We start from the raw sequence: 26,711 nt of genomic DNA, 5'->3' as shown, positions 1-26,711 counted from the left end.
TTTAAAATAAAAATGATTTTAATAGCAGTCTTCTTTTAATACATCAATTCCCAGCACTTCCCTCCTCCCTTTAAGCCCCTTGTCCCCAGTGACTGGCAATCCAGTACATAGCAACAATGGGAAAAAAAATGGCCTGGATATGGTTTTGCCATGTTGTTCCTCTCTAAATCACCCTGAAAACATTTTGACGTTCCTTTCAGCTCCCGGGGGACAAAGTGTAATGTGAGTTGGAACTAAAGTAAGAACTGGGACATCGGGATATTCGCTGTTAAAGAGCTATTGTGGGTAACTCGCATGCTTTCTTTACTCTGCCAGAAACACACAACTCTGCTTGGACTCGTCCCGTCCCAGAACAAGGCTCCCTCCAGGATCTTAAAGTGCCTTGTGGCCCATGTCTCTGTCCCAGGATTTCATGTATACCGATAGGTGACTATCGCTCCCTAGGCGCAGGGAAAAAACATTTTAAAAATGCATGCTGATGCCAGGTGGAAATGTCGAGGCTAAGAGCAGTCTGTTGTCTCCCTGTGCTAACAGAAGCTATTAGCGGGCTTCTCTTTTTTCTGTTTTCAGCAGGGTTGCAGAGGGCTTGGCGGTGCGCTGGATGGTCTATCCATCAATGTGTCCATCGGTGCGTTTTTTTGCCTGGTGAGGTGCTTCATCCTGAGCTCCTCTCTGTGCTCGTATCCGTTGAGAGAGGGTTCACGGCTGCAGAGATGAGCGTAGGCATCTGCTAAAGCCTTGATGTGAGGTATGGTGAGTTCTGTGGGGCGCAGAATGGGGTCCACGTCTGCCTTCTGCATCATCTCCTGTGTCAGCTCAATGCGACACGCCTCCGGGAACAACTTTCTGCACGGAGGGAAAAGAACAAGAGACAAAATGATCGTACAGATGCCTACACTCAGGTCACTTTGATATCTTAATGATCATGCAAGTTTAATGGCAGTATAAAGTTCAAACAGAAATAAATTATCCCACAGCAATTATTTCAAATCTGTGAAGTTAATTGAAATCACACAAAGGGCTGGAGCTGCTCATGAATTGTTAATCTGTTCTACTACTATGCAACATCAAGGGACGTAAGGCATCGAGACAAAACTCGCACAGACACAAACTTCCCCGACATAAAAGAGGGCAGCTATAATCTAAATTTCTAATTTTCATTTTTCTTGCCGACTCTCAAACCTAAAAAGCTCTCCGGTACCAAGAAGCAGCCATGTCACTATTCCCTGCCTGAGACCGTCCTCTGTATTCTTCCTCTACAGGTGAGGGAGCAGCAGCCAGTTCCACACACTTCGCTGTACAGATGCTTTTTAGGCGCTTCACCGCCGGTGCCTCCTCTCCAATTTGGTGCTGCTGCCGCCAACCCACTGCATTACATAAAATATGCTCCCTCGTCTTCCTATGCACCTCAATGACTCATAATTGCTGCTCTCTTTCACACAGCCAGGGTTCTTTTGTCATCCAGGGCCCACGTGCACTTTCCCAACAGGCAAGGGGGCGATGGGCAGCACATGTGTGGGCGTGTGGGTTTGTTTCAGCAGGGATCTGCGGGTGCAACGATGTTGAGTGTGGTTACGGCAAGTACTCAAAGAGATGTTTGTTGGAGTGGAGTGGGGTGTGTGTGTGTGTGTGTGTGAATAGAAAGGAGAATCAAAAACCTTTCTAATTAATGATTAGATGAAGATGCTGCAGTCAGAAAACAGTGAATGAAAAATGTAGAGGAGTGAATGATAGATGAGGATGAGACAGGAATACAAAAGTAGAAAGACTGAAGGAGAGAGAGAGAGAGGGAGGGAGAGAGAGCGAGAGAGAGGAAGGATAGATGTGTTACAGGCTTCATCAAGTTGTATAATCATGCTTACTCTACTCCTTTATGGCAGTGCTTCCTGCGGAACTGGAATATGTTCCTGACCACTCTCTCCACCAGCTTGAAGGGCTGCTGGATCTTGGGCTGAACCAGAGGGGTGAAGTGCACGACTCCCACGTCTATCTACACACACAGAAACACACACACACACACACACACAGCGAGAGGAAACCAAACAGCAAGGGTTAAAACCAGATTGCTATGAGCGTACGCATGGGAATGTAGAAAAATACAGTGTCAAGGAGGAGGAGGCGGTTGTGAGGAGGAAGGAGAATACAAAGTGTGGTGAAAAATGCTGGAGAGAAAGGTTGCCTGACAAATGGTGGGAGAGATACAAAGAAGAGAGAGAGAGAGAGGGATCAACAGACTGGGACAAAAGAAAAAGGAGAGGCTGAAAAATAAGATGACGCAGCATGGCTGGCTGGTGAGCTGGTTCCAGTTGCCACAGTAACACCTGTGCGATGGACCATAGAAACTGAGCCTCAGTCTTCCTCTTCCCGTCACTGCATCACCACAGAGTTACTTAATACCTACGAGCCTGACTCACTGTAGCACTCGTCTCTTCATCCCACTGTCTTCCGTCTATCAGACTCTACATTTCCACTGGAGCATGCACAGAGTGTACGTTCGTGAGGGGAACGGCCGCCACAGAGCTCCTGCTCTAAGAGACTCAGTGAGCACAGGTAGTGATCAACTGATGGAGAAACTGTTCCCATCAACACACTGGTGTGTAAAGCTCAGCTAGTATATTTTGTGTGTAGAGAGAGTGTAAGGAATGAAGCTTTTTGAAGGTCACCTTAGCAGAAAGTCTTCTTCTTTTATTTTTATTCACTTTAAAATCATTATAAATTATATAAAGACATAATATTTGAGTCAGTTCAAGTTTGCATTTGTACTGCCATAAGCTGGAGATCTTAACTTATAATATTTCAACTATATTATGCCATTATCTAATTACATATCTGATAAATCGATTATTCTTTATTTAGCTGTTTATGATTTTCACCATTCATTTATTCCTTTTAATGAACTATTATGAGACTTATTTCCAGTGTTTCATTACAGATTACAGAGTGCATGCCCTTAAATGTAAATTGTGAGGTATTTCATTAGCTAACTAAAATTGAGGAACATATTTTATATACCTTGGACTTGTTCAACATAGTCTTAAAAGATAAAGCTCACTGAACTCATGAGTCACTCTGGTGAGGTTTCATCTGGCAGACTCAATCTTTTATTTTCCACAGCATATTTTGGTATTTCTCAAATGGTTGATTAAAACTTCCCACATTCCAATAGATATATACACAATAGAAATAATTGGTGGAAAACATAGTACACATCATGCATATTGTATATTGGCTTGTCTCCACCCTGGGCTTTCTTTGTGTGAGGTAGACCAACGAAGTACTATTCTGACAATGCTAATGGGCTAATCTATAGTCAGCAAGGAATTTAGCTCAGTGGGAAGCTAGGACGGCAATTTGACAAGAAAGCTCATCTCAATTCAACTTTTAAATTTCAAAGTGAATAATGAAAACAAAAAAAACCCGTATTTGTCTAATCTATTGATTTGATCAGATTACCACCTATTTAAATTGGAAATGTAACTTAGCCGTTGCTACTCATAGTTTGAATTCTAAATGTATTCTGTAGTCTAATTTATCTGATACATTTAACTATTTCAGCCATTTATTTGTTATTTCACTAAATATTAAAAGGATTTACATTTAGTTAAAATGTAAATTTTGTGCATTGTAATTTTTTATTTCTTTACTTTTGGCTGAATGATTAGACATGTTGATATTTCTTTCAATCAAAAAGAATAAGTTCTGTTTTCCCCACACAAAGAATATAGTTATTCTATAAGGTGTGCATGTTGCCCCGGGTTGGGGATCACTGAACTCTCGGGGTGGAGGGTGGTGGGAACCTTGGCTCCACTTCCTCACTAGCTGCCGCCTCCCGATCCTCCGTGTGTCAGCACGGTCAGCAGTAAGCTGACATGACACTGTTGGAAGTAATCGTGCCAGACTCAGCAGAGCCCAGCTCTCGCGCTCTCAGATCCCCACCTCTTAAACTTAAAGCACATATAGATCCACATGTTCTGTCCTCTATTGCTTCTTGTAAGGGATCATCCACTTCTGAACACCACAGCAGGATCAAAAGGAAGCAAAATACATTGACTCCATTAAAATCCATTTCTGAATCTCTAGATCTGTGTGTCCGTTGAAACCCCCCCCCACAAAACGAGCAATCATCTTCAGAGGGTGTTTCACATGATGCTGTTTACGCCTGCAAGTGATAGCTTAAGGAGCTGCAGCACATTCAGAGTGAGGGAGGACTGGGGGTGTACTCAGACTAACTGAGCAGACTTACAATGGGGAGAAAAATCAGCAGTGTTAGTCATTTTATTGCCCATAAGTGCTTTTGGCTCTGAGTGCCTTTCAACATACTCATATAGAGAGGGAAATCTCAATGGAAAGGTATTGGTGTTTCAAAAAAAATAAATAAAAGATTAACAAGCTGAGAAGAAAGAAGAGAACAGCTGTGATATGCAGGTATGTACAGTGAATGGAGAGGAGGCAAAGGTTGTGCATGAATGGAGACAACACACAACATTTAAGGACAAGGCAAACATGCTAAAACAGACATAATAAACAGAGGTAAAAAAAACAAACACCCAGCCCTCCTGTTGAGCGACAAGCCCTGCAGAGTGCTCTGTGCATCCTTGAAGCTCGTATTTCTGGACCAAGTGACTCACTCTCATTCACAGCTGCCTCTCGCTTTTTTTCTGGGCTAGGGGGGGGCTAGCGATAATAATTAGGGGAGGGAAAAAGGAAAGTTGTCCGAGGGTGTGCAAAGGATTTCTAATGAGCTGTTTAGATTCCCTCCTCCTTGGTGAAACACTACAGGCGGCACTCAGGGGCACTTGTAAACCGTCGCACTATCTCTTATCACATCTATAGATCCCTGTGTAGTCCAGGGATGCGTGGCTGCTGCTGAGTTTCCTGCCGCAGTGGCGTTTAATGGGACGGCAGTGGAGTGGTGGAGAGCGTCGACAGCCCTGAAGGCTATATGTGCAAATAATATATAGGAGAAAGCATGTAACTCCTGTGAGTGTGCATGTGGTATACAGCTGTGAAGATGATCCGATGCTTCATTTTAATATAGATTTTTGTCTCGTTAAACACAGTCTAATATTGGGTGATGTCTTTGTGGTTTATTTGTATAAGCTGCATCATTTGATTTGGAACCGAGTTTCGTGTTATGACAATTCGATTGCTCCCCCTGTCACGCCGACATGCAAAGCATTTTGGTCGGGATTTTCTATCTGGATTTGCTTCTCTCTGCGCTTTGGTGATGCAAGATCAGACCACCATCTGTTAGGAAGGAGCAATAAAAAAGGAATGCCTTTAATTTCACTCTCTGCTGGAATAATTAGGCCATTTATATTCCGCACTTCATGATTTAGGAGGAGCACGGGGGAAAAGTCGATATTGGGACTATACGGGCAACAGCATTTCAGCCATCAGCTTGTCCAAGTCACTTTGCTGTTATGATTTATGGATGGCCTTGCTACACGGCTTCACTAGGCAGCACCACTGTAATATATCCCGCTCGCTGCCATTAATCCTCCCCCTGATAACCTCAACATGCAAGGAAACTCCATCTTAAATCACACGGTGTCACCTGGGCCCTCCACCAAGCTGCTAGGAAACATGCCTTCACTCATCCACCCCTCCCCCCACAAAACCCCTAAAATACTCTGAACTGGGGTAGCAGACTGACTTATTGACCCTATTTGACAAGCTTAATATCTCCCCCCCCCCTCAGTGCAGACTCCTTTTCTCTCACCCCTACCCTCCCCTTCTCTTTAAAGGGTGGCAGTAGGATCATAAAGCAGACAGAGGCTAGAAATGCTCAGATGGTAATCACTTCTTGTTGGCTTGAGCAAGCAATCGTGTTTAGCGAGTGAATCATTACCACTAATTTGGCCACAAAATTAGACTGTTACGTAAGGACCTATACACAAGCTCAGGATAATTCCTCTTTCTCCGACTCTCGCAATCCAGCTAATTTCATCAGAGCTTTGTAAAATGAGGACCTCCAACATTCACATGGACTGAGAACCTGCTTCTCCTCCCATGTATGTAAAAGTAAAATAATTTGCCAAACCGACAGTGACTACGTTTACATGGACGCCAATAAGCTGAGCCTGTTTAAGCCAATAGTCTGAATAAGACACTGCCATGTTAACAGCATTTTCTAAATACCTTAAACTGAGGAATAATCAAATTAAACATGTGGAGTAATCTTATTTGCATTATCGACATGGACACATGGCAGTTAAAAACTACATGATGACGTATTCTCCGGTGGAAAAATAAGAAGGAGCTGTACCGTAAGCAAAATTAGAAAGAAAACAACTAAGTTGTATACGGTAGCATTGTACATTCAGAAATTTCAGGTTGAGGTTTTACAACTGGCGGTTATAATCAGGCTATGCTCTATAACATGTAAACAGGAATATGAATGTTAAATTCTATTAGGAAGTCAAGTAATAGTCAAAATATTGTCTTCTTGTGAATAAGGTCAATAGTCAGAATACTACTGTAAACGTAGTCACTGACAACCTTGCCAGTCTTCTGTAAAAATGTATTATTCTGCTGAATAGCCTAGTGGAGCTTGAAAAGGGCAAAATGTGACAGATCAATCTAAAAGTCACGTAACCACTTTTGTCCGCAACTCAAGACCTTTGCTGACCCAGTTGAGCACAATACTCACACGTCCATCTTGGGCATTACCATATTTCTTGTGTTTGACCTTCCCAAAGCTCAATGGGGAACTCTATTACCCCAGCTTTGCCCTGTGGTTCTCCCAGCTCCCCATTCCCCATTCCCACCTCCGATGTCTCCTTCTTGGCGAGTTCTTGCCCAATGGCATGTGAGCAGTAATTTGTCATGTCCCTTTAAGCGTAACCAAGATGGGATGGCAGGGGCCCTGGGGCACCAGCCACTGCGCTACCTGAACCACCGACACTTGCGCTTACATAATGGGAGGTTCTGAGAAAGAGCAAGAGGGGGGGATGGAAGAAAGCTATATACGGCCCGGGAATGCAAGACAGCTCACAACCAAGGGGGGAAGAGTTGCATTAATTATGACAATACCTCCATTACATCAGAGGAGCGAGACAGCCACTCAGAATGGAGAAGGCAACAGTCAATGCCGCTGAACACACCAGGCTGATGTCACTTGAGGCGTTTGGGGAGGAAAGGCTTTGGCATACTTCCCATGAAATCGCCCCCCAGCATGCACACAGGACACTCAAGCCTGTCGCCCTGGTCTTTGACAAGAGCAGCTCCTGGGAGAGACGCTTTCGTCATAGGAGGCCTGAATTATGCCCCAAAAATGCGAAGTTTACTGGACCAGTGGAAAAGACAACAAGGGCAACATGGGAAACATTTTTTTGATGGGATATTTAAAAACTCATAAATGCCAATTCACAATGTTCACTAGGGAGTTGATCTTATAAGGGAGTAAGCTGAGACTATTTCATCCAGCTAATGCCGGTAATTTCACGACATGTCACAAGTGTTTTGCCTGAGACAGGTTCACACCCATTATGCGTGGTGAAACTGAACCCGGGCCCTGCTCCACAACAAGATTGCATTGACAGCCACATCACAGCGATGACACGACACCTTGCATCACCGCTGTGAACAAACCGCCTTTGCGAGACGATGGGCGCAAAAAACAATTATGCAAAGGGAGGACATAAAAGAGAAAAATGCAAATGGCACGATAAAAAAAGCCTCTAATGTGGGCAAAAAGAAAAGCGTGGCTGGTCCGGCTGTGCCTCAAGAGCTGTGCTGCAGAAAGGGTGCTCTGCTGCGAGGTGATAAAATAAAAGGGGACCTCGCTTATAATAGTCCGCAATATCTTCACACATCACAGCGTCACACGTCTGCACTCACCGGGTGTATGTTAACTGCATTTTGCTTTTCTCTCCTTCCGTCTTTTCTATCCCCCTCTTCCTTTCATCCCTTCCCTCTATAGTCTATTTATTTATTTATCTTGCTCCCCACAGAACAACACCAGCATCAGCACTTAGGATCTCATCGGTTACAAGGAGATAGGTCACACACGCCATACTGTAGTGTGTCTACAAAAAAACAGGAAAAAACATTCTCCTGTTCCTGCTGCAGAGGTGTCCCAGGAGGAGGTCTGGGGATGTAGTATTGAAGGTCGACAATAACATCCCACTGGAAGGTGTGCACCATTTCTGCATGCTGTCCAGATCTCATTTTAAGAAAGGGGTCTCTGAGGGGTTGTTTATGGGAATAAATGGAGCGACCACTGGGCCATAGTAAACAAACAGATCAATAGCTGAACAAATCAATTGCTACCAACCTATCAACATGTAATGTCTACACATCAACCTGGTCAATGCCTGGTCGTTAAATTGCGAGTGGGTGGGTAGGCAAAATGATTTCCCCCAGCTGGCTGTTTTTGCCGATTTGCCCATGCAGCAAAAATAATAGCAACACACATCTGCTTTTCCAAGGTTATCAGGTCTATTAGTTCCGTCAGATTTTTTCCCCCCTCTCTCCCCGTTTTGTCCTCTTTGTCATTCATGAATCAGGGCCATGCTAGCCACTCCCTCCCTTGTTTTGTATGTCCTCTACAGAGAGAAGAGGGAAGACGGGGTAAGACAGGGTAGCAGCTGGGAGTTTTAGCCTCCTGCTGACTGACGCCTGATGAAGATGACGCTCCAGGGAGGGTCAATTTTTGGCATGGTGGGGTACTCACGCTCTCCTCGACCAACACATAAAGACACAAAGCTTTGTAGAACACAATCTGGTCGTAACGATAGCAGCTTTCCTTCTTCTTGTCTTAATGAGATTACTCTTCCCAGTTGTGTAGTGGGGCTATGTTTGGAAATCTTATCCAACTTTGCATCTTGGCAATTTCTTATCTTCATACAGCGTCAGTACTGTGTTATGATTACCGAGCAACTGGATGCAAGGATGGGGTGGGGTTCCTATGTGGGTTAGTTATTTTACATTACAGTGCAAAGGAGTTTTTTCTATCCAAACTCCGAGGAGGCAAAGTGTCAGTATTATTCGTGCAAACACCATTCTACATAATTTATAATAATAATCTTTATTTATAGAGCACTATTCAAAACACATGTTACAAAGTACTTTACAAAGGCAGCAAGTTAAAAACAGACGAAGAAAGCAAGTAAAATTAATTAGTGTATAAATACAGAAAAATTGTGTAATTTCTGTCAATTTTAGCTTTATTTGATGTAAAGAAATTACAAAAGGATCTTTGTCTTTGTTTATTCTTTATAAAAAAATATATAATATATTTTCATTTTATTACTTTCCTTTACAAAACTCAATTCTCCAGGTTTATAAAAATGTTTACTAGAAGTCTACTAATCCCTGCTTACAATGCACTGTTTAAATATTATATTTTGGTCTTTCCCCTAGAAAAATCATCACACAGCTGCAAACTGACAAGAAACGACATCATTTTAATACAACACAATTTACCTTGAACATAATTACAAGCTGGCTGAAGAGGTAAGGTAGCCTATATGGGCTGGGCAATATAAAAATATCAATAATTGCATGGTGTTACATTGAGTAAGCACAGTGAGGAACACTTGATTGATCGACCTCAGATGTTGTGCTGTTTGTCATTCTCTTTATATTTTGAATAAAAACAGCTAGGATTTTATTGGTCTAGACAAATTCCAGTTGAAATTTGTACAAATCATCTATTTACTTTAAATGTTTGTGACAAGGTAAACTGGCTCTTACAGCTAAAAAAAAAAAAGGTGATTCTTGAAATGAACTGTTCTTTTAGCTATATGCGCTATAACTGTTGTTTCTGAAGTTGTAGTGTTGACACCACACACACACACACACACACACACACACACACACACACACACACACACACACACACACACACACACACACACACACACACACACACACACACACACACACACACACACACACACACACACACACACACACACACACACACACACACGAGCGAGGGGGAGGGAGAGAGAGAAAGAGAGCGGCTCTCGCGCTCTGCTTCATTTCTCTCTGGCTCGTGCTGAGTGTGTGTGGTCTGTCTATGTGTGTGTGTGAGTGTGTGTTGGTGAAGATGGGGTGTCCTCCTCTCAAACACTGTTGCTAAGGAAATGGACTTGAATGGATCCGTGGCTCGGGCTCAATCCTCCCGCTCGCCCCCCTCGTCAGCCCGCTGCTGCTGCTGCTGCTGCGCGTGTCGGTGTGTGACTGTGTGTGTTTACAGGAATCACTGCGAACAGCGTGACGCGTCAGAGCCAGCTCTGCACCAGCCAGGGTAAGAGATCATTCCAACATCGCTTTCTTTCTCCCCTCTCCCTCTCCTCCCTCTCTCCCATCGCATCATAAAGCAACAGCAAACACTCAGACGAAGCTTCCAGGTTATTCATTCTAAGCTGTAACCATCTATTTAGCCAAGATTAGACCGATCACAATGTAGAAAGTCAGACAAAATGATAATAAAAAAAGAGCTGTACATCCACAAGTTTAATTCTAGCGGCTCACTAAATCGCAACCAGTGATCAACCAGAGGATAAGCAGCTATGATTGTTAAAAAGCATTCTCAGTTTGTTGGATAAACAGCAGTGGAATCAAAGTGCTACAACATACAGTACGTGAGAGAACTGAGGGCGCTGCAGCTTTAAGTCCACATGAGCATTGCAAATACCACAAACTCATTTCTCCCTCTCCAATAACACCTCTATGGGGCGCCGGTAAGGAGTAAGGAGAAGGCAGTAAGCACATAGAAAATGCACACATGCACAGCCACCCCCGGTGTTTTTGCTTACCTGTAGTCAGCCATTGAGCCAGATCTGATCTCCCCTGCCTCATGCTCCCCCTTTGTTTCCAGTCAGAAAAAAGTCTGCGCTTGTATGAGGGTGAATGAGGGGGAGAGAGAGGAGGGAGTGCAAGGAGACCCGCTCACTTCAGTTTCTCATTTCCATCACTCTCCTCCAGTCCAGTGGAGCTGCGGCTGAAGAACTGAGGAGCTGGGGGATTTGACTGGCAGCTGGTACACACCACCACCAAGGGAGGGAGAGAGAGGCGGCTGGGGCAGTGGGGTCGACGAGCCTGGCTGGCGCTGGGTGAATGCTGCCAAGCGAGGACAACGGCTGAGGAGGCGGCATCAGCAGCAGCAGCATCCACTTTTTTAAAAGGAGTATGGCATCCACGGGCATGCAGATATTTGGATTTGTCCTGGCTCTGTTGGGCATCATGGGTGCCATGGTGGCCACTGTGCTGCCCAACTGGAAGGTCAGCGCAGACGTGGGCTCCAACATCATCACAGCGATCTCCCAGATGCAGGGACTGTGGATGGACTGCACATGGTACAGCACAGGCATGTTCAGTTGCACACTCAAGTATTCCGTGCTTTCACTACCTGCGTACTTGCAGACGGCCCGCACCACCATGGTGCTGTGCTGCGTAATGGCTGCCATGGGCCTCTGCCTCGCATCCCTGGGACTAAAATGCACACGTTGGGGAGGTGGACGACGCTCCAAGCGACACGCTGCAATCGCAAGCGGTGGCTGCTTTGTTGCCGCAGGGTTTCTGTGTCTGGTTCCTGCTTCCTGGTTTACCAACGAGGTCATCACCAACTTTCTGGACTCCAGTGTGCCAGAGAGCAATAAGTTTGAGCCTGGGGGCGCTGTGTATGTTGCCTTTGTTTCAGCAGGATTCCTCTTTGTTGGGGGGTCCATCTTCTGTATGTCCTGTTCAGGGAAGCGGCATGGCCCCCAGGACCTGGTCCTGCTGCCTCCCCCTGACAAACTGCTGCTCCAGCAGCAGCAGCAACAGCTGCTTCAGCAGCAGCAGGAGCTCCAGCACCAGTACTGCTCTCTCTCCCCATTAGACAATAAGACGGGCTACAGCCTGCAGGACTATGTGTAATAAAGCAGCGCTGTGTATGCCACGGCAAAAGGGAGATGAGCCTGAGGGGAAACCATCACGGCTTACGTTGCACACTAGGCTCTACTTTACATGGAGGTGGAGAAAAGACGAGGGAGGAGGGCAACAACTTTGAATTCATTTTCCCCCCTTCTCCTTTATCTGGCTCTTCTCCTTTTCTTTCTGTTTTGCAAGCACAAGCAGTGGAGGTATTCCCTAAGCAGCGGCTTGGAACAAACAGCATGAATGTGTAAGGAGCCAGGATAAGGTGCTGCAGAATCGGAGGACGCCGCTAACCAAATGCAGACATCCTTCATCACAGAGAGAGTTCCCTGGGGAATGGATTAAGCAAATAAGGAAGGCTCCAGAGTAGATTTTTTTTCCTCGCCAAAGGTTTGAATTAAAAGAGAGAGAAAAAAAGCAATCATTTAGCTGCTATTTACAATCGTTTGGTACACTCCCATTTGACGAACATAGGCAATATAATGTCTGAGAGCAGGAGGTGGAAGCCCTCTCATTTGCAAGCCATTGTAGTTTTTTCGTATACTTACCCACTAGAATGCTACACGGAAATGACTGAAATAAATGGTCATACTTATGTTAGCTACTGATGTTGATATGTTGCCTCTAAAGCATGCTGTGTGGAGCCTGTCTGTGTATTAATACAGAGGAATGCCTGGTTAGAAGACTGAGACATAGCCACACAATGCCTGTGCCTGAAAAGCTGTAGAAACATTACCCTGCTGTAACTGTTCATAGAGGACTGTCAGGAGGAATAGATGTGGGCTGCCGGGCTGGGACTGAGACCCACAACGCAGACAAACAGATGCCTGCCTCTCTTTTTCTCTGCAGGTGGAAATATGAGAGAGATGGAGAGAAGAAAGATTGATAGAAAGATTCAATCCTCCAGCAGAGGGGACCATCTGATATGCTGTTTTCATATTTCCGTCCGCACCGAAAAGAAAAAAAAAAAAAAATAAACATCCTGCCTTTAAGTGACAGCCACCCATCTCAATCCATTCCTGCACCCCCTCCGTCATGCACGCCCACCCCGCGCACACTTACACATGCTCTTGTGCGTCTCCGTTTACACAGTAAACACTCAAGACACGCCGGCTTTTTGCATGTGCTCTTCACTCTTGTCATCCTCCTCCACACTGCCATGGAAACAGAATTCTGCCTTCAAATATCTTTATTGTCTGAGGGTATGTGCTTGTCAGTCAGTGATTTCGAAGTTGTTGTTTTTTTGTGAAGGGGGGGGGTGGTCTCTCTTTGTCTAGCCATGGCTCCATAAGCTTTAATCAGAGCCTCTGCTTATGCTACATTTACTAATCCCCCTCTACAAGTCAGGGACAAGAGGCAGCATCCCTGACACATGGGTTTGAAAAATGCTTTACTTTGCTGCCCACTGCTGCGGTGTCCATACCATAGTCTCACACACAGGGGTGAGCAGATGTTTAATGGTGCAGTGGCAGAGAGGCAAAAAATAAAATGAAGCAGAGAGGGGAGACGCTTCTTGAGTCATGGTCGACTGGGTGGCTGTGTGGCAGGCAGCTAAAAAAGGTTTGAGTCATTCTCCATATGTGACTTGTTTTCCAAGTGCGTCAGCAGTGCGCAGACGCCACCAGCCTGCACCTGCAAGAAGGTCTTCGTGACTTAAACTGTGGCCACTTGGCTGTGCCGCCGTTCCCTCCATTTCCTACCTGTCAGTCTCATCATTTCATTTTCAACCCACACCCTGTCCCTGCTTATGTCAAATGTCACATAGATGTGATCGCTGACAACAGAACGCTGATGCATGCTGAAAAGCGTGGCTGCCCAACGCACACCAAGCACGCATAAACAAAACTCGCACCTACTCATATGTCATCAGCACTGTCACGCTTGTAAGCGCTCGTGCTCCAGAGTGTGTCTGCTTTTTTTTTTTTTTCGGAGGGAAGGATATTGGAGGAATATTGTCTTTTTGTGTGTAGTCAAGTGATGTATAGAGGTGCACGTTCCCTCCTTCTCTCTCATAAACATGCTGCTTCCTGGGGGAGAGCAGATGGCTAAGCCCAGCTCGCCACCTGCAGGCTGCTTCCTGCACGCCACGGGCATCTCTGTGGGTAACACTGCCAGCTCTGGCAGCCCTATAAGGTTCAGGGTTCCACCCCACCCTGAGTTACACATCTTTGCCCGGCACAGACTTTAGAACTGGCCTCCTGACAATAACTCACTGCCCAGGCACCATTACCAATGCAATAAACAAAGTAAAGAATGTGCCATGTCATCAGCTAATACTGACACGATATGTGTTTGCAGAATGTGCCAAATCGTCTCATGATGACACGTTTTAATACTATCTGGAGTTATTTCTGTTTATTTTTTTATTGCGTTGTTTGTACATGAATAATACATTAGCAAATGTTTTATGGATTTGTGATTTGTTCTGCCAGACTAAGTCTCAAGTCGACTAGATGCTTGTGTATAGTCCAGCGCAGCTTTTGAGGGTTATTTTAAATCCTCTTTATTCATCTTTTTCCCAGAGCAGAGCGAAGACCACTCTCAATGAGTTTCATCTGGGTGACACGAGTGTGGTATTTTATAAATGAACACATGAAGAAAGTATTTTGTTTTAGGAAATCTGTGACATCTGTACACAAGTATCTAAGCGTTTCGATGTGTTTTTGTTTTTACCGAGACTACCCTCTAGATTATTTCAATATAAGATACAATACCATGTTCATACCATATCTTCTTTATAAGAAGACCTTTACTTGTGTTCCTTTATTTGACAGCAGTTTGTTTCAAAAGGCTGAGCTCCCTGGACCAGTACAAATTCATAACACAACTGGCACTCTGGAGAAAAAAAAAGGAACCATCTCTGTCTGCTAGGATTCAGCAGGGAAACAGGAGCTAGAGGTTTCTCTTTTTTTTTTGTGGCTGTGCAGCTTGATCATCAGCACGCAAATATCATTAGCTTATAAATGGCCAGAGTGCAAAAGTGACTAGGTCCTAAAAAGTCTGAAGAGTAACATCTCTCCTGCGTCTACTTGTACCAAGACACTGATTTATCATTTTGATAACTGCAGCTTATTTTTGTGGATGCTTTAGCACTTCTTACTTTGCCAGAGCATATTTGTGATGATGAACAGTTCACAAGTTCTGATACAGTTGTCTCAATGTGCTTGTGCAAGTAGTTCTATTTTTTACCAGTAAAACTATTTTGTGAAAGCAACGTGTCTGGTGTCTGATGTATGTTGTGTGTTTATGTGTGCTTTATGTGTGTGTGGCTGAAGAGGATGGAGATGGGTTTCATCTCCCAGCCAAGACACTGTTGGATGGTACAGGCTGTGCTGAGTGGAGGCTGCAGACAGGCTGCTGGTACGCGTGCAGCACCCAGCAAGAGAGCAGCATCGGTCCAACTAAAATATGTATCTATAAAACATTACTATGTGCAAATGGGTTTTGAAAGAGAGAGAGAGGGATTCTTTTAATACCACAGCCAACCTGTCCCTGTCATCCCTGACTGACAGGACAGCATTAGACAATAAATGAATTAAATTATAATGGCACCCAAGGGAGCTTCATGGAACGCAGACTATCCCAGTCGCCCAGTTCATCTCGTGAAGCCACGAGTTAAATGACTACATGTAAAGTAGCTGATATTAATATGCAATTAAATTGGCAGAGAAGGGAACAGCTGAAGGATCCACTTTGCCTAGTATAAATGACAAATTAAAATATAAATACAAAAAGAAAGGGTCTCTCCGAGAGTGAACATTCTCACAGAGCCAAATAACGACAACTGTAATTAATAATGATATTAGGGAGAAGCATGGATGAAATTAAAAGCCTGGACGTAAAGACAGGAATTATCTAGAAGAAATGTTTGGGTCAATATTGAAATTGAGCTGAAACAATAAGTCAGTCAACAGAAAACCTATCTGCAACACTTTTGACAACCGATTCATTGCTTCATTGGGTTTATTAAACAAAAAAGGCAAATATTCTCAGATTTCAGCTTCTCAAATACGAACATTTCTCTGTTTATTACTAGACGGATCAACATGAAACCTGGTGGAAGGATGCAGTATAGGTCAGAGAAGAACCCATTTAATTTTGGTATGATTCTGGATTTATTTTCTCTCTTTCTTTAATGTTGTGGGAAAGGGCCTTTTACAACAGTTTTGCAGATTTTCTATGAGAATAATTCATGGATCTTAATGAAAGAAAATCATGTTTAGAGCTATTAATATTTATGAGTGTGTGAAATGGGGTGCAGAGTCAAATAAAAATCTCTATATATCATGTACTGAATATAAATGTGGTTTCATAAGGGGACAGTTGGGCCGTGGCGGAGGTGCGCACACTACTGAGTTCTATTCTATTTTATCATCACATACAATGAAATGAGGCACATTTGTAACTAGGGAACATTTGGTATTTTTGCTTTAAAAAAAAATCAATTGTCAGATTAGTTGATTGTTTCTTTTTTGATCACATATCATAAATGTTGGTGTTGCTCAAACAACTATTCCAGCTTGTAAATTAACATAGCATCACATTTATAACATTTATTTGCAAAGGAGGAAAACTTGGATGTAGGAAAAAATCTGAAAATGTTGAAAGCTTTAATGCTTCAACCAGAGCTAGTTTCAAATCAGAATACTCCACAGAAGGTGCTTCAAATTTTATATCTGTCACATATAACCTGATATACGGTTCAGATGGAGCGCTTGTTAAATAGTTACTTTCCAAGAGAAGATTTGTGGGCTCTCATTACAGCTGATTGGACCCTCACTGACACCGGCAGAGTGAGAATGTGCTTTCTTGAAACAAACATGGATTATTCAAGGCTCTCTCTCTTTCTCCCTCTTTCTCCCACTCCTCTCAGTTACGCAACAAGAGTGCAGATCAAATAACTACTCCTCTCGTGGGGAAACACTAATAAGATCTGCTCCTCTGTGTATTTAACCTATATTTTCCATCAAAGGCTTTCACCCCCGAGTCGCTGCTACGACAGATCTGGAATGTGAGCTTAGATGAGAGGAGGTGAGCGCCTGTCAATTTGAGGCAGGGGTTAAGCATGTGTAAGAGTTTTTCCTTTGAACCACACTGCCACAACAGATTTACAGATTATTTACCCTTTTCTTTTTTTAGATTAGCAAGCTTCTTGACCAGCAGATACCATTTCAGAATGTCAGCCAAGGAAAAATAAATGGGAGACAAAAAAGAGAAAGACTGCTCACAAAAGCGTAGATGCCCTCCACCACTCACGCTCACACGCCGACACAGAGAGGGAGACATACTGCATCCTTGTATGTATGTAAAGGAACTCTCAACCTAAAACGCTTGGCGATCAGCTCATTGCTCAAAATGCAAGCACCCAAATCACACCAGTATGTCACCATACTTAACGGGTGTCTCTTTGTTTTGGACGGCTGTTACTCTGAAGAAGGTTCATGCTGAAGATATAATGTGGCCGTCAACGCTGACGGAGAATGACCTTCCTTTGTTGGAGCCCCCTCCTCTGGACCCAGCGCACATGTGAGGCTGTAGAAATAACAGCAACGACCTTGGCTGTGCAGTAAACTGCTGAGAAAGGCAGTAAAAGCTATGGAGATGACAAAAGGGGAGAGCTTGTAGGAAAACAATACACTCTGACAGTTCAAAGAAGGCGCTTTAATATTTCAGCTTGGCGCACGGGGCAGGAACGCGTGGCTGCGAGGATTCTGTAGGCTGAAGGTGAGTGAGGCTAAACTGTTGGAATGTGCGGACGCAACGGTGGAGATTATTGTCTTAGATTAGAGACGAGGAAAATGTATTCATGAGAGCAGAGAAATGCAACAAGAAAAAAGCTGAGGCACAGGCATTTTCACACAGAAGCAATCAATTCGATTTTTTCCTCTTCAGTCGTCTGTACAAAACCTTCATCAGCACACCCACAAAAATCAAACATTCTAGGGCTGGGCATTATGGCCAAGATTAAAATCCTCTTATTAGTCGATAATTATCATGATAAATGTCACATTATTATTTCTTTTATCGTTTAAAGACAGATTTTTGCTCCTGAGTGAAGGTTTGGGTTTTAAACTCTTCTTTAGAGCACAGTGGCCGAGAAGTGTCACACAAGCACATTAACGGAAAACACAAATACAAAAGCCACAACTCTGCTGCAAAAGCCACACACCGGAAACACAATCACAAGGCAAGTGATCGACAACAGATGATGACAATGAAAATGGCTTATTAAAATTTGATGTTTGTCTATTTGAGGTGTTACGGTAGACATGCTTGGAGCAGCCAAAAAGGATGACTGCACCTGTACTGCAACACCTCAAATAGAGAAGCATCAAATGTTAAGCGGCGGCTGGCTTGTCTGGGTTTTCACAAACGACAACCACAGCTGCATTAAGTTACTCTGCTCGTTTCATTCAACATCTGTTGTCGCTCACTTTTGTTGTGTTTCCATTTTGTGGGTTTTGTAGTTGTGTTGTCACTTTTGCATTTGTGTTTTTCAATAATGTGTGAGGCATCTCGGCCACAGTAGCAGAAAATGACAAACACTTAAAGAACAGCAAAGTATTTTAAAAGTCTAAAGTAGATAAATTATGGGCATTTTGTTATATTGCTATTAATGAAAATCATAGTGATAATTATATCGTTTCAATACCCAGCCGGACTGCAGCCTCTAGCTCTAAAGATTCTGAAATGAAGTCATGAAATCGCTCTATGTGACGAGTTTTCTCTTTCACTTCTCATCAGTGTGTCATTGCACCACTTGCAATTTAGTTCATTAGATTGGTTTATTTGAAGCAGACCGCGTTTCTTTGGGACATTGGTTTTAGCATCGCTCCTCAAAAACATCTGCGTATTCTCCTGACAGGCTCACTGAGTCAACAGAGCTAAATCTGCTAAACTCCGAGTGCGCCCGGCACACTTTCTTGTTAGGAGGAGAAACTGATCTCTGGAGATGTTCGTACGCCAACTCTGCCAACCTTGGCGTTTTGTTTCGGGAAAAAAAAAAGGAGGAGGAGAGTATTTTTAGCTTTTTTCTTTACCTTGGGTCTAGAATACATGGAGATTGAGCCTTCAGGCGCTTACTGCACTGGCTCGAGTCATTGAAATAACTTTCCCTCAATACTCTTGATACCGTGTTTGACCCCGTTTACGAGATAGGCCTAGATGAATTGTGCGACGGCAGGTGAAAGAAAAAGAAAGCACTAGGGCAGAGCAGATTCTCGCTCTTCACAGTTCAGGCGAAAGCTGGGCCACTTCGGGTCACAGTGAAGATATCCATCACTGCCAGAGCAGCACGCTGGACTGAGGCAGGTCACATTCAACACTGAAACACCCTGTGACTTCAATGAATGGACTTATTATGATGCTTGAAAACACCAGCTGACCCCATATAAAAAGAAGAAGTAAGAGAGAAAGAAAAATCATCAGCTAAAATGTGTTTATATATCTGCTAAATCTTTACAGCACAAGCCAAACACTCCCTGACAACTGCCGGCCGTAATGGATGCTCAATGCAGCATTAACAAATTTAATTTAGGCTCCACTCATCTGGCCTGTGCTCTTGGTGGATGATTGTGTAACAAGGCGAACATCTGTAGGGCTCTCCTCCTGCGAGGCTCAGTTAGTTGGTGGATGATGGCTGATGACTGGCCCAGACAACCATATGCTGGAGGTACGCCTCACTCTCCTCTCGGATCCATCTCTGCCATGAATCTGCTGCTCTGCACTGGTGTGGAGGAGGCTTTGCTGTGTATACGTCCCATTTATCTACTCCTTCTCTTCTCTTTTTTCATTCAATACATCACATCCAGGCCAAAATACTTCTTAATTTCATTTTCGTTCTCTTACATTCAGTCTCTATCTTATCTTGCCCTTTTTCTTTTACTTCGCTGTGGTTTTAGTCAGTTCCCAGTGTGTCCTCTCCATCCATCTTTTACTTTTATTGCCATCCCCCACCTGGTTATCGCTCCATTTTTCCTCCTTCGCATTTTCTTTCTCCAACTCATTTTCTGGAATCGGTTCTTTCAGCCATATCATTTGGTATATCTGTCTCCCACTACCCTTTTTTCTCATTATCTGCAACAATGAACACCAAAATTGTACAATATGGAGCATCCCTCCAGAAGAAACAACAGGTCGCTCATGATGGAGCATCCATTGTCTGATTTACAGCCCTCAATGTGATGGAGAGAACTTAATTTACGTAAATCACATTCTGCCTAGATACAGAGAGGCGCAGGGGAAGACACACTCTACTCTTTGCAAATTAGCTACTTTCTATGTTAAGAGCAAGTGACGATGTATCTGGATTGGATGATGCTGATGTTCGTGCTGAAGATGCAGACGCCTTGATGGCAGCGTGCACTCTAAAACTCCTTGACCCCTGCTCAGGCTAGAATATAAATTGGAAATTTGTATAATGACTAAAGCAGACGAAGAGCTTGTTTATACATTCAGTTTACTTCCTCACAGAGATCTTTCGGATATATGTACAGCTGTGAATGACAGAAGGGACTAAAAGATCTCTATCAATTTGTCCATTTATGTGAGAACTAGAATGTCTCTCAGAGGAACGCAGAAACGATTTGTCATAAAACCCAATCCTAAGCAGTGGAAAGTCAAGATCTGTGCATTATTCCCTGCTGGAGCAATGTAAGGGACTTTGTCAGCCCCAGGTTGGTAGATTTTGCGTAATCCTGCTAACAAATAAACTAACAAATAAAAAAACAGACCCGGGTGAAAACATAACCTCCTTGGCGTGGGTAATTAACAGGAGATAAGTGACTAATAAGAAAAGGGAGGCAGGTGTGATCTGCAGCAGCACAGATTGAGGGCAATCTGAGCCTGGGGGGGACGCCATCGAAGTAGCCAATTGCCACTCACTGAAACCTTCAAGGACAATCTCAGTCACTCAATGTGACACGCGTGAGACCAGGGGCGAGAGGAACAAGGCAGACGGATTAAACATCAAGGATAAGAGCCTATCTGCCCACCTTATACGTCAATATGGGCCCCAGCAGCTGCTAATGTAAAATGGATTCAACATTTCCCTTCTCATTATCCTATTAGCCTGCATCGCTCCGGTCCTATAGGTTCAAGTCAACCAGCCAATCAGCCGCTAGTTTTCCCCTTCCCCCCCGCCTTTAAATAATGCTATTTTCACATTTTAGAAAGGTTCAGTAATTCCATAGCTTTGTCCGTGGCTCTCTGTGATCTATGTTTGTCTGATTACAAAGTATTAAATGAACTCAGATGGTTTTTCACACTCCACTAATTGCCGTATGCGTAGTATAGCACCTGCTGCTGCATATTTTACCCTTCGCAGTGTTGGAGAGGTGCCATTGGCGATGTAGAGGGACGACACGTGAAACGACTGACCGATCAGAGAGGTTATTTTCTGACAGAGATGTTCAGAATTTCCACAGACAAGTGTGACAAAATCACACAAAAGGAAACAGAGCCTTAATTGACATGGCAAATACATGACGAGGGCAGACGGAAAGAAAAACCAACTGTGCTTCAAACTGAACAAATCCCTCTTCATTAAGACAATCACTGATGCCAAAGAGGGAACGAGATAATACGAATAATCAGACCACTGAGCGGATTTATTGGCTATAGGTATAAGGGGTGGTTACATATACGCTCCCTGAGAAGACATTGGAGGTAAACAAGAGATGCAGAGAGGAATATAGAGGGAAAGACCTTTGTTATTGGCAGTTACTCCAACAGTAAAATTAGCTTCTGCCAGCAAAAGGCGCCATTCATCCATTGTGATTTGTATAAGAAGCTCTATAAGCAGCATACAGTATAAACACTCAAGACAGAAAACATTAAAACGTGCCATGTCCTTTATGTATTCTGACAATATATAGGTCTGTTTGATCATTAACCCATTGCTTAAGCTATAAGTCTAAATTCATGTGTGTCACAACCTCAATCCCCCCTCCAACCAGCACTTTGATGTCATCCCATAAATCAGGCAGGACGTTTTTATTGTTTATGCAATTGTGCATAATTACTCTGGTGTGCACCAATAAACAATACAGAGCCATAGGGCTTTTCATGAATTATACTATGGCACATACGAGTAAAAAGGTTCCTGGACAATGTAGTAAGAGTGTGATAGTCTCAGCACACGATGTGCTCTCTGCTCTTTATAGGACGCCAGTAGCAGGAGGCCTGCTCATCAAAGAGCCATCATCTCTCCTAATGATATCAATTCGACCAAGTGCCCATTAAAACATTTAGAGGGGATAGATGGCCTGTGTGGGGACGTGGGAGGTGCTGATTCATCGCGTGTGCAGTGCAAGTCCGCTCTGTTCATGTTTATACTTCCAACATGCATGCGTGTCAGTGCACGATCACGGCACAAACAAAGCCTGCTGAAATCCATTAAGCTGCAGTTTGACATGCATACAAAAACAAGATTCAAGAGTAAAATAAAAACGAAAGGAATGGCAGCTTAGTGTGATTAAATAAACATGGCAAGCCATCTCTTCTAAGAGAATGAACCATCAGCTCTGGTCCTATTCACTCTGCTGGATTTCAGTCCACACAGGAGATTAAATATTTACCAACTGTGGGTCACCTAAAGAGCCACCACTTCTTCAAGGGACTGGGAGTCCGTCTCTGACATCCACCTAACACCTATCCTCTAATTCGGCAAAAGAAAAACATGGTCTCAGTTGTACAAAGATGTGAGTGAGCCTTTCAAAAGTCTGGCGTGTCTATCCTATCAAAGGAAATCTCTGCAGAGCTGTCTATTAGCAAACACTGATGTTTGAGATTTTGCAGCAGTACTTTTATATTTTTTTAATGTGGCCCCTTTGTCCGACTACAAATGCCAACCCCCGAAAAATAAAAAACATTGCATTCTCATGTTAGATAAGAGTGCACGCCTTTCTTTCACCGCCGATACAAGCACACGGGGCTGAACCACACACAGAGAGATATTGGTCCTAAAAAAAGAACCAGGCCCTCATTACAAGGCGCAGTGTGATCGTGACACATCTGAAATATCCACCAGGCATCATTACAACCTAGAAAGGGTCCAAAGACAGAACAGACACAACACTGATTCAACACAGTCTTAATGAAGCCTTGAAGCAAGAAGAGCGAGGGAGTGATGAGTGATTGTGACGTGACGATGGACTCTGACAGAACCAGGGGACCAGATGAGGAGCAGAGATGAGGAGATGCGAGAGGGTCCCGCTGTTATCACGGGGCTGAGAGCTGTGAAATAGTAATGTGTCCATTTGGCACTTCTCCAATGCTAGTACTGACAGCCGGATTCAACATTAAAACTTTTAAAGCATTCATAACTTTCTTAACATTCTTCACTATTTGTATGTGTAGGCAAAAAAGAAGAGAATGGAAGACAGAGAAATGTCTGGAATAGACAGTAATGGAACAGCTCATGCCAGTACACTGCAAAGGTCAGCACAAAACTAAATTCAAACACACCATCACACGTCGGCCAGAAGCACAATCTGATTTTCAGGTTTATGAAAGTGGTCCGAAGTGGAGAAACTATTTATTTTTCCAAATACAACCTAACAAATTAGAATCCCTGAATTAAAACTGCTTAAATACACTTAAAACACTGCTTGGTTGCTTTATTTTGATTCCTACCTCTGGTTTTGGGACGAAGGCCCGTCCGGGGATGGTAAAGCAGTTGCGGACAGTGCAGAGATACTGAGCCATGACGGACAGACGGCTCCTCTGTTTGCTACCCGTGCTCGCCGTCAACCTCTGGATGGAGAGAACAACTACTATCAATTGTTGCTACATATATTCAGTAAGAGCAGGCAATTTGTTAAAGTCACATGATCTTGCTTTAAGAAAAAACAGGGCCCAAGGTACGTAAAGACAAAACAAACGGAATTAACAGAATATTTAAGTTGAATAAATCCACCATGGAGGTTATGTTTCACGCCTGTTCATTTGTAAGTTTGTTCGTAAGCAAGATTACACAAAAACAACTGAATGGATTTCTATAAAACTTGGTGGAAGGATGCTGTATGGGTCAGGAAAAAAAGTCATAAAATGTTGGTGTCTTTAACATTGTGTTTTTTGACATTTTCACAGTTCTACCAAGGAATAATTTACAGATCTTGGTGAAAAAGATCAGGCATTTTAAGGGAACTGACACCTATGAGCAGCTAAGACAAAAAACAAGTCTTCATAATTAAATCCTGCTCTAAATGTTTTTGACTGACCTAAATAGCAACACAATGCCCTGTGTAGACTTCATACTTAGTATTAAATGGGTATCTCAGCTTCATCGGTATCTAGTTTTCACGCACCTCCGCCACCTCTTTCTGGAACGTGAGTGTGAGTCGTGTGCGTCCGTGCATGAAGGGCCCTGTCCTGTTGGCTATGTCCTCCAGCCACTTGATGATGAGGGGGGTGGAGACGCTGAATGGGAGATTCCCTATGATGTGAAGGTTTGGTGGATCTGTGGAGCCACATTTTCACACTTGTTAGTCACGTGACTTTTTTCCTTCACACCCCCCAGCAACAGCTTACACAATTTCCAATTCTCACCTCCTTCCCATGGCTTGGAGATGTTTGATGGGAATCCTCGGTCCATCCTGTAGGTGAGTATGTCCCCATGGACGATCCTGAGCCTCCCTGGCGCTGCCTCTGACAACAGCTGTGGAGACGAACGTGATATGACTGAATGAAAAGGTACTACGTGGTCATCAGTCACTCTGCGGGATGCTAATGATGCCACAGCTGAGAATAGATTAACTGGGTTTATGCGACTGACAGATGAAGTGGTGTTAGAGGCTTTTCAGGGGAATGACCTTATGACCTTGTGCGTAAGCGAGTATCGTTGTAGCTGCTCGTTTACCTTAAGCCCAGGGATGAAGCGTGTATCTTTCTCCACCACAAGCAAGTCTGTTGCACCAGCGTTGAGGATGGAGCGGGTCAGGCCCCCAGGACCGGGACCCACCTCACACACATGGGCATCCCTCAAACAGCCTGCCTGACGCACTATTTTGTCTGAAAAGATGGAGACACATGATCATGCTCGGTGATAAGAAGACATTTACCATCTTTGCGTTCAATCTGTTAATTATATACTCACCTAATTTAACTCATGCATCATATAAACTAGATCATACAAGTGGTTTCATCAGAGTCTCAGGTATCTAAATTGTGATTAATGGCACGTGAGGTTGCAATACCTCTCTGCCTGTGTGTGATGAAGATGGGACGTAATAATCTAACAGTCACCTTGTCCAAGGACAAGAGAGCAGATCAGACCTGCACTGCATCACTGGAAATTATATTAAGGTCTGAGCTACGCAGGGGGCTGCAAATAATTGGCTCAGTCCATTCACTTAAGAATGAGATCAACTCAACCTCCCTGTGTAGAAAAGCCTGTTGATTTTTGATGCCTTAAAACAAGGCTACCTGGAGCTGTGCAATCAAGTGCGCTGACAAAAAAAACTGTGTGGTGGAGAGAAAGGGGCAAAGAACACAAGCTCCCAGCGATTGGTGCATTGCAGACCGAGCGAAGGAAAAAGAGTGTGAGGCGAGAAGAATACTAACCTGTGAGCCTCAAGTCCAGGAGAAAGTTCTGGGAGAGCTGCTTCTCAGCTCGCAGGTTGTAGAGCTTTATCAGCTCACCCACAGTTGGCAAGGGAGGCAGACGGAAAGATGCCAGTTTCCTGGAGGCAGACATCGTTCAGGTGAACTGATAAGAAAAGATACAGACACACACGTTGAGAGGAAGAAACTGTGACTGATCAGCTTCGTTCAGAGGTTGAGAGAAAACAATATAATAAATGTGAGGCATTGATGGTGATAACAACCTGTCAGTAATAGCATTTTAAAGCTGTTATGTATAGCACACAGCCTTTTAAGTCAAGAGCGACCTTTTGAAATGCATACACAGAAAGTCAATGTATTTACAGTTGAGTAATTTGGTCCTTTTGCAACAGTGATTCTGCATAATGATAGAGTCAGCTTTGCTTTAACCTTTAAGCTCACAAACACATTCATGTGTTCCCACAAACATGACACAGGATGTTGCCTGGTTTCAATCGATAGGTGCCTGTCAATTCTGGCAAACTGTTACCAATTCCAATTACTTCTTCATCAGGTCATGAGATTGATTTCCATTGTGAGGGCTTATGATGAGTTACTGCTGAGGGCTGCTACAACGAGTCTTATAATAGGATCTCTGGCATCATCTAGTGGACAAGTAGCAGAAAACTAAATAACCAGGATTAAGACATAACATACAGGAGGCCTAGTTTTACAGCACATGGTGAAAACAAGAAAAATCAATATGTGATGTTTACATTTTAGCTGCTGCTATTGTTCCGTCAGTAGCAAATAACTTAGCACAACACCTGTTTGTTTATATTAGGAATGAGTCACATTATCGGTAAAGACAACAACAACAAGGGATCAGCGTCACACTGACGCGACAAACAATCCTTCAACCCTTCCATGTCCAGCTGAACACTTCCCTTCAAACTCTTGTTGGTGTTTTACACCACACAGTTGTTAGCATTTACAGCTGAGGTTAGCTTAAAGTGCAAACACCCTCAGCACAGCGCGTTATAAACGGCTCAGAAATTAACCGGGAGACTTCGCATTGTTTGTGAAAACCGACCAAAGACAGAGGACGAACTAATAAACACAACAAGGACACAAAGCAGAACAACACACATCAGTTACACACGTTTCTCACCGGCACCGCTCTCCTCACTCCTACATTTCCTGTTGCGTCACTCAGTTGACGTCCGGGTGTCCAATGAGGCTGCGAGAGGTCTACATGGACCAATCAAATTGGAGTAGGCGCGGCCGAGCTTTGCCCT

At 43.7% G+C, this 26,711-nt stretch overlaps 2 protein-coding genes across 3 annotated transcripts; one reads left to right on the top strand and one right to left on the bottom strand.

Moving 5' to 3' along the window:
- tfb1m (transcription factor B1, mitochondrial) lies at positions 1–26,711 on the bottom strand. 2 transcript variants are annotated; one of them, XM_035169091.2, is made up of 8 exons: positions 26,585–26,711; positions 25,435–25,579; positions 24,731–24,882; positions 24,421–24,529; positions 24,180–24,331; positions 23,506–23,625; positions 1,863–1,990; positions 1–846 (listed from the first exon to the last, which is right to left on the bottom strand). In XM_035169091.2, the coding sequence occupies exons 2-8, from the start codon at positions 25,565–25,567 to the stop codon at positions 567–569; spliced, it is 1,074 nt and encodes a 357-aa protein (XP_035024982.1). In that variant the 5' UTR covers positions 25,568–25,579; positions 26,585–26,711; the 3' UTR covers positions 1–566. The 2 variants fall into 2 exon arrangements, with proteins under 2 accessions (XP_035024982.1, XP_035024983.1); XM_035169092.2 differs by having other exon boundaries at positions 26,576–26,677.
- On the top strand, positions 10,002–15,085 carry LOC118117045 (claudin-20). Its single transcript, XM_035169096.2, has 2 exons — positions 10,002–10,258; positions 10,939–15,085. The coding sequence occupies exon 2, from the start codon at positions 11,143–11,145 to the stop codon at positions 11,869–11,871; it is 729 nt and encodes a 242-aa protein (XP_035024987.1). The 5' UTR covers positions 10,002–10,258; positions 10,939–11,142; the 3' UTR covers positions 11,872–15,085.

The sequence above is a fragment of the Hippoglossus stenolepis genome, chromosome 10 (assembly GCF_022539355.2).
Source record: "Hippoglossus stenolepis isolate QCI-W04-F060 chromosome 10, HSTE1.2, whole genome shotgun sequence".
Taxonomy (NCBI): domain Eukaryota; kingdom Metazoa; phylum Chordata; class Actinopteri; order Pleuronectiformes; family Pleuronectidae; genus Hippoglossus; species Hippoglossus stenolepis.
Note: the sequence above shows the minus strand (reverse complement) of the source record. Positions and strands in the feature narration are given on the sequence as shown.